The 8,982-nt window shown below is 32.8% G+C and overlaps 1 protein-coding gene across 1 annotated transcript in view; it reads left to right on the forward strand.

Annotated features, from left to right (window-relative positions):
- LOC106472634 (transmembrane 7 superfamily member 3-like) overlaps positions 1-8,870 on the forward strand; it is a 34,074-nt gene extending 25,204 nt beyond the window's left edge. Inside the window, exons 6-10 of the mRNA XM_013933289.2 lie at positions 711-791; positions 1,864-2,016; positions 2,476-2,573; positions 6,970-7,132; positions 7,385-8,870. Of these exons, the coding sequence (XP_013788743.1) occupies positions 711-791; positions 1,864-2,016; positions 2,476-2,573; positions 6,970-7,132; positions 7,385-7,698 (809 nt within the window). The 3' untranslated portion in view covers positions 7,699-8,870. The remainder of the gene's footprint in view (positions 1-710; positions 792-1,863; positions 2,017-2,475; positions 2,574-6,969; positions 7,133-7,384) is intronic.
- Positions 8,871-8,982: the final 112 nt, after the last annotated feature.

The raw sequence follows: 8,982 nt of genomic DNA on the forward strand, positions 1-8,982 counted from the left end.
TCCATCTGTTCGATCAGATGAAGAGTACCTCAGTAATGATTAAATCCATCTGTTCGATCAGATGAAGAGTACCTCAGTAATGATTAAATCCATCTGTTCGATCAGATGAAGAGTACCTCAAGAGTTGGTGGTGTAAGCTGTTGACTAGCTATCTTCCCTGTGTTCTAGCTGTTCAAAATTAGGGTTAGCTATGTACAGGTAACCCTTGGGGAACTTTGCTCGAAATTCTGAGAAAGATGGTGCTTATAAAAATCTGCCTCTAGAGATCCTTAAGGATTTTTCCCTTTTTTAATTAATGATTTGTATTTATAAAAAATACTTGATTTAAAAAAATTTATATAACTCTATACTTTGGAAATTTGCTGCTAATTCTATTTATTTTTTGTTTTTATCTACATGGTTCAGCAGAACATTAATACTAAAACCTGTTAATGTAATTTTATATTAACTTCTTTTATCACTTTTTCTTACATTTTAAACGTAGCAAAGTTGTTATTTATTCCTATATTTTTTTACTGTACATCTAAGCCATAAGCTATTTACCTACATTACCAACATTTGATTAGTGCTAACAAAATGTAAAAGTGGTGATTGAAGGTACAAAAAAAAAAGAGTGGTTTTAATTTCAAGCACCTTGATTGTATTGATTATCTTTTCTGTTTTTATGCAGGTGAAAATATAACTTTGACAACAAAATTTTGTCCTTTCAGAAATGTTTTTCTTTGGATTTCTCGTGTTTTCGCTGTTATCATTTATTTTGTGGACAAGATTTACAGACATCAGTACTACAGGTAAGTAAAACTTGACAGTACCCTAAGTTAGAGGTGCCATTAATCCTAGGGTTTAAAAATGTGTTTTGTTGTGCAGAGTAATATTAATATTCCTTGAATCATGTTACTGTAGCAAGTAATGAACGTTAGTTTGAAAACTGTGGGTATTATAGCTTGATTTATGTCTGTGTAGGTAGGTACATATGAGGATAAAAGATCTTATGAAACTATCCAAATGTAGGCAATTTTTAAGCTTTTAAAGCATCACAGTAAAAATGCAAACTTTGTTATATTTTTTTAACGTGACATTCAAAGATAGTTATTAGATTGCTTAAGCTGTGCAATCAGAGATGAATTTATAGTGAAACTCTTATAAAATCACAGTCTAAAGATGATGTTACTTTCAACTTCAACCCTGGTCAAGAGCTTGATTGTCACATTTGTCAGTATCATTAGGTTACAAAGAAGTCTCTGAGAGTGCATGGCTGTGATGTAGGTATAATAATTGCTAAAAATAAATGTGAAACCTTGTCAGTCATTTGATTTGTCACTGAGTTACACCAGTTTCAAGAATTCTACATCTCATAAGGAACCCTGCACAAGGACCAACTGAAACAATAGTTATAGTGGTGGAGTGTATATTATATGTATGGTATTTTGAGATGTCTTTTTGTTTCTCCACAGTAATCCTACATTTGCCCTTGTCCAGGGTTACTAATGGGGATTGGAATTCCCCAAAATAGGTATAACTTAATAATTGTTAGTAAGTTTACAGTTTTGTTGACTTTTTACTTTGAGTAAATTCGTGTTGGTCTTGAGTATTAAAAGAGATGTGTCAATGATTAGTTTCTTGTCATTAATATTATAATGGGACAGCCTCCTATGTTTTAAGTTTAACATGAGAGTCGCAGATGGTGTATGTTTAATGTGAGAACCTCACATAGTTTAAGTTTAATGTGAAAGCCTCACATGGTGTATGTTTAATGTGAGAGCTCCTCGTGGCATAACTTTAATGGAGAGTCCAAGATTGTTCAAGTTTAATGTTAAACTCTAGTTGTTTTTCGTCTAAATACAATGTTTGTTTTCATTTTAGATCGTGATGTGTTGACCATTACATTTGGATTTGTGGGTGGAGTAGCCTGGTTAGCTGTGTGGTGGTTTTTTGGCATACCTGTAATATCAGTACTATTAGTTGACTTTACCTTAGGGTTCCTTCTAACGTCCGTTGTGTTTTTCAGCCCTGTTGGTAAGTTTTACCATTAGTTTCAAAAACTTATATCTAGACAAAACAGTAGAAGAAATAAAGCTATGTCATTGGATAAACAGAACAGAAGCTGAACTTGTTGTTAGATATACAGATGAACAGCAGAAATAAATTTCATTAGATTGACAGAAGAGCAACATAAATAGTTGTCATTAGATAGACTAAAAATTAGCAGAAATAAAGCTATTCGATTGACAGAATGCCAGCAGAAATAGCTTTCATTGAGATAAACAGAAGAGTAACAGAAATAAAATTGTTTCATTAGATAGACAGATTAATACCAGAAACAAAGCTGTGTTGTGAGATTGACAGAATAGTAGCAGTAATTAAGCTGTACAAACTCTAATGTAATTACGAAGGTGACTATGAGCCGTTTTGAACAAACAACACAATCTTTAAAGTCGGTTACAAATATCAATTCCATCTGTTCTGTTCTAACAGGAAACTTTGATGTGTTTCGAAGCGACTTCAACTACTGGATGATATTTGCATGTGGAATACTTGCTTTACCTGTGTTCACGTTACCCATGACAAAAACGGTTTGTATATTACTGCTGTAAAATCCTAATTATATCACTGATTCCGTTTCCTGTAAAATCTGTGAGTTTTTAAAAAAAAATTAAAAATACATAATTGCAACAAACATATTTAATTATGGACATTCCGTAATTGCTTCAAATTTCAACATTAGCTGTTGAACTAGTAGTTTTTTTATTCAAATGAAAGTTTACAAAGAACAGATTCAAATGGTAACAATATAATGGAATGTACAATAAAACACGTGCTGCATACACATGTTTAATAAACAATATTGTTTAGAGAAAATATTAGTATGAAAGGCTTAAATATGAGCATAAACACTGCATCTAGAATTGATTAAATTAATTACAACAGAGAGTAGTTCATGTTATTATTTAGTTTTGGATGATCTTTGAAAATGGAAAGGCTTTCTTTAATAAAGAGTTCATAATCTGTGGTTCCGGAGTCGAGAATTTTAAAGTTTTCTAGAAGTATGGGGTGATAGTTATTCTCGCTTTACAATCAGACACAAGACTCGGGTGGATTACTTAGCCTACATCCACTTCTTGCTGACATTCCCATGTGCACATATTTGTAGGTGATGTGTAGTTTTATCAATATAGGTAGCTTTAAAGCTACCACAAGTGTATTTATATACAACCCTCGAGTGCATAGGAATGGGTAGAGCGTCTTTGATTTTAAACATATTTTTATTTCTAAATGTTGATGTAAATACTAAACGTAGCCTAATTTGTGAGTAATATGTTTGATTATTTTTTTAATTTGATATTTGAGTTTAAAACTTTGTTTGCCAATGAAAGGAGTGATAAGAGCTAATGGATATTTTGAAACTGTGTGTGGCCTGTTAATAGAGAGTAAGAAATTAAGGAAATAGCCAATATTTTGTAATATGTTATGAATGTTTGAAATTTCTGAGTGAAGACAGAAGTAGTCAAACAGATATTATATGCTGTTTAGAAGATTTAGAACAAGGTTATATTTGAAAGAGTCTGGTATGAAACTGTCGAAACGAGTGTATAAGCCAGTAAATGTTTTTTTACGTTAAACATATGTGGCAAAGAGCTTGTTTACTTGGATGTCTAGAAAAGTAAGTTATTGTTTTCTTCCATCTCGCATGTAAAGTTTACACATGAATGTTGTGCCGTTAGTTATTCTAAAAACTTTGTGGCTTGATCAGTGTTGTGAAAGATTCGAAAATTATCAACGTATCTTCTGTATAATACTGATTTGTAATAATGGGAGCAATTAACCAGTCATTGACTTTTGTAATAACAGAGAAAAATATTTTAAACAGTTGGATCCCATCACCACTCCATATATCTGGTCATAAAGATGACCATGAAAAATGAAGTGATTGTTCTTGAGGGACAATTTAAAAAGCTGTTCAGATTTTTATTGATTAAAGTTAGATTGTCAGACATTTTAAAGTTTTCTAGAAGTATGACATGTTAGTGAATGAAGACTGAATATCAAAGCTAGCCATAACGAATTGGTTTGCTTTAGGAAATTTAGTTATCTGTTGAGCAAAGGAAAATCAACCTTTAACGGAGAGGCTTTCTTTAACAAAAGTGTTCATAATCTGTGGTTCTGGAGTCGAGAATTTTAAAGTTTTCTAGAAGTATAGGGTGGTGGTTGTTCTTACTGTATAACGAACACAAGACTCGGGTGGATTAGTTAGTTTACATCTATGTGGCTTCCTGAAAATATACAAAAATGGTTTATCCCTCAGACCTAATCTATCTACTCTCGTTTCCAAGGCCTACAAGCTAGTTAAATATCTTGTATTTACACTAAGCTCACTAATTGAGAATGAAATTACTATATTCAGTGGTCACCCAACAGATTCCAGATTCTCAGTGTTTTTGTTTGATGATTATTATTATTTTAAAGATACAGTGTTTTCCATAAGTATGATAGTACTTATAGTAGGAATGGGCCAGATGTGCAGTACAAATTAAAATATCAAACACACTGCAGAAAAACTTTATCACCACTTTACAAACATTGACGAGTAGTAAAAAAAACAACTACAAAGTAACAAGACACCAAAGCACTTGAGAAAGTCAGTAGAGTAAAAACATACATTTTACAAAACCACAAATTTGTCAATCTGGCTGAGTGACTAACATTGTTGGAAAGGCAGAGCTCTCTCTCCTGCTTTCACCATATGCAAATCTAAATGCAAATGATTGAATTACACTACCTTGGCTTAAAGCATTTTTCACAGTTATTCTTGTAACCTTGGTAATAACAAGGAATAACAATAACCACTACTAATGAGCTAACAGTACACTAGTAGCCATATTCTATGATTACAAGCATGTTCTGTGAGTAGCCAAGTAACAACCCACCCTCATGTTATGTGCTTATGAGCATGTGCTGTGTGATCAGCCCATAGTTCTATCAGCTAGATAAAAAAAAACGTGGACTACAGTCATTCTCTAGACTTAATTTATAACTATGATATAACTTTTGAAAGCGAAATTTTAATTCTTTACATCTGACAAGGATTCTGTGTTGGACAAAGCAATTCTATCTTAGCAGTCGGTGCCTAAGACGCGACTCTCCTAGGTGATGATGAACACCACAAATGCCGATGTCTGACACAGCTTTGCTCCAAGTGCTCTGGACTGAAAACAGGAATGATAAGTTGTATAATTTACCTTTGCATTGTTTTCAAACTAAATGTGACCTGTTGACATCTAAGGTTGTACTTGAAACAGTGAGATTTTTAAAATATGCCTTTCAAGCAAACAAGAGAAAAGAAGAAAATCAAATGTTGATAACCTTGAAAAGTCTTTGGCCCAGTGAAGAGAGCATTACTGCAAGAACAGAGATTAGGTTAGAAACAGTAATGTTGAATATGCAAAACAAGCCTTAGCCATGAATTCAGACAAATAAAAGACTAGATGGAAGAAAAACTATAGCAAGTACCAGGAAATGTCAATAGATAGCTGTGAGAAAAGCTATGAGAAGAATAGGCCTAGAGCCCAGTCACTCTCGAGACTTAGCACCCCGAAAAGCTATAAGACAAGTGTAAACAAAAAAATGTTTAATAGGAAGTAGGAATGAGTAGGATAACATTACAACACTTGATGTTTTTGGAAATGGTGCAATCTCAAAGCAGGTGTGGCCATCATTCTGCCCATTCCTACTTTGAACTTTGATCTAACTATAGGCTTGAATTAAGTTTTATCAGTAGCTAATCCGTTCTAAATTATCAACAAATTTCAAAAATCAACAGTTTTGATACTATTCTGTTGGCCCACCCCTTACCAGTCAGATACCTACAATGTCTCCCATAAGCAAAGTATGACTATTGGAGCTTCTTGTTAGGGTCACGTAATTTGATTACATACATGTATCTGTACTTGGTTGCTGAAATTAAGTTTACAACAGAGAAATTTAGATATATATACAGCTTTCATTTAGTTTGAACAAGTACCAAAAGTACACGAGGTAGGAATGGATGAAACTATGGCCACACTCACTTTGAAGTTGCATCGTGTCAAAAAACACCAAGTGTTGTAATGTTATCTCGCCCATTCCTACCTTGTTTCCTTACTTTTTGGTGCTCCTGTTCCTAATTCCTAATTTTTGTATTTAAAAATTTTTTACCCTTGTACTTATATTTAAGCCTTTCTTTATAATGTATGCTGCACATTTTACTGTATATTTCATTGTATTGTTACCCTTTAAATCTGTTATTTATAAACTTATTCGATACAAAAACTACTCTCCCAGTAGCTAATGTTGCGTTTTTTTAAATAGGATATTGTGAACTAACTTTTTAAGGTTTTGTCGCTGATGATGGAACTTGAAGCAATTCCAAAACATCCCTAATTAAAGATGTTTTTAATATGTACTATTAAACTTTGTTGTCCATCTGATGAATCAGTCTGTGAGTTGAGATGACCAGATTTTACCAAACTAGCCAAAATTTTTGTGTTCTTCTAAACTCAATTTGTGAGTCAAATCTGTTGTCCTTCTAATCTTTAGGTTCTTTAATTAACTGTACCTGGCCTTCTTTTTGTCATTGATCTAAGTGTATAGCTTGCTGTGATCAAAATTAATATTAACTTCACAAAATTCAGTCATCTTAAATTCAGTATTTTTCAATCTGACTATCAATGTTAATTACAACCCTTTATTTTTAAGTTTTTAGTATTCGTAGTTCACATTGCAAACTTCACTTATCACACCACACATAGATTGTTTTACGGAACTAATAATCCTAACCTCAGCTATTTCTCATCATTTGTACTGACCACTTAGCTATGTTTATGGAACTCATTCCTAATGATATTTTTGTCTTTAAAGTCACCAGATGGCCTGCCTGTGTGCGTATGTATATATATACAACATTTATTTAATTATTAACTTCTTTTTTTTTAGCTCAATATTATTGCCACTGCAACAGTTGGAGGTTATTGCTCTATCGTTGTGATAGACAGGTATATCGGCACCACCCTAACTTATATCGTGTTGAATGTCGTTAAACGTGCTGTGGTGGAAGACTTAGCATTGGCCTCCAATAACTTTCCTTTCCAAACTAATGGTAATATATACATGTTTTGTTCAAGTGAAATGAGAATATAATACCATATTTTAATGTATTTTCTTGATTCAGTTAACAACATCATTTGTCAAGTTCACCTAACTCATAGAGTTTTTGAAGAATTTAATACTCAGTTTTGTTTTTTTATCATATAGGTTATAGAAAAAAAAAGGAATTTTTGTTAATCCGCATTTTTCATAGCATTTATTCAGTTACAGATAATTTGTTAATAATTCCTTTCTTTTCCTTCAGATGTTATTTTAAGTGTTGCCTGGGGTATTCTGACATTTATGGGCATGTCTTTGCAACTTTATACCGAATTCAAAAGACCTCCTTTCCCACCAACGCCCTATAAAATCTGGCAAAGAAATCGACAACTTCGTAGACAGCGTCAGTTGAACCTTGCCCAGCGATCAATTAGTATTCAACCTACAGCGCCTTTTAGAGATCAGATTGATACATCTAATGAGTATCAACCATTACTAGGAAGACGTCGAGAACCTTTAAGAAGCTATGCTAGTACATATTCTGCCAATGGATTAAGTAATAGAGACATTGTAGATTGATATTTAAATCTTATAAAAATGAATTTTGCTCCTTTAAGCAAAAATGTATATACGTATTCACACACACACACAAGTTCTGTAATTGATAAATTAGGCCTACAAGGGATTGCACTCGGCTTACTGTCGTTCCCAATGCTAGGCTTAATCATTAACCTACAGTGACTTAAGGCAGTTTAAATTCCCTGTAGGCCTGTTTAATGAATAACAAACAATTTAAATGATATGCATATATATATATATATATGTGTGTGTGTGTGTGTGTGTCTAGATGTCTACTGATACCAGGCAAAATAGGACTTTCATTGGTTTGATTTCCTTATCTAGACATTGGAGGAATTTACTGAAAAATAAATGGTTCATCCAGACCGGTTTTTCACAAATCAGTTATTTATCATACACATTGATTTGTAAATACATAAAAATAATAAAATGTTACCTAAAATTAAATGTTCATTTAGTGATTCTTATTAGTAATTAAACATCACAAAGCCATCCATTAGTGTATTATATATATTGTTGTGAATTAATACTCGTATGATATTAACTCAGTTCGAATATGTACATTTTACCATATAATTTAATTTTAAATAAGTTTGTTTTTATTTCTAGTCCTCTTACTGGTTAATAGTTTAAAGATTCATGAAAGTATTTCATAACAGTATAACTTAACTACTTAGATATATATCATTTATTATAACCTGAGAGTCAGATTTGTGCACGGATTATATATGACCTTTCACTATAACTCAAGTCAAGATGGGTCTCTCAAACTAACATATACTGAGTCAAACAGTAACAAACACTGAAGTCAAGTCAACTTTCAATATCACTCAACCTAACACAGAATGAAGACAGCTTTCATTACAACTCAACCTCACATAGACTAAAGTCAAGACAGCTTTCGCTACAGTCAACCTAACAAACACTGAAGTCAAGATAGCTTTCATTATGTCTCAACCTCATGTAGACTAAAGTCAAGACACTATTCACCACAACTTAACCTAGCACAGCTTTCACTGCATCTCAACCTCGTGCAGACTAACGTCAAGTTAGCTTTCACTACATCTCAACCTCATGTAGACTAAAGTCAAGTTAGCTTTCACTACATCTCAACCTCATGTAGACTAAAGTCAAGTTAGCTTTCACTACATCTCAACCTCATATAGACTAAAGTCAAGTTAGCTTTCACTACAACTCAACCTCATGTAGACTAAAGTCAAGTTAGCTTTCACAACAACTCAACCTCATGTAGACTAAAGTCAAGTTAGCTTTCACAACAACTCA

This window comes from Limulus polyphemus, unplaced genomic scaffold (genome assembly GCF_000517525.1).
Source record: "Limulus polyphemus unplaced genomic scaffold, Limulus_polyphemus-2.1.2 Scaffold5479, whole genome shotgun sequence".
NCBI classification, from domain to species: Eukaryota; Metazoa; Arthropoda; class Merostomata; order Xiphosura; family Limulidae; genus Limulus; species Limulus polyphemus.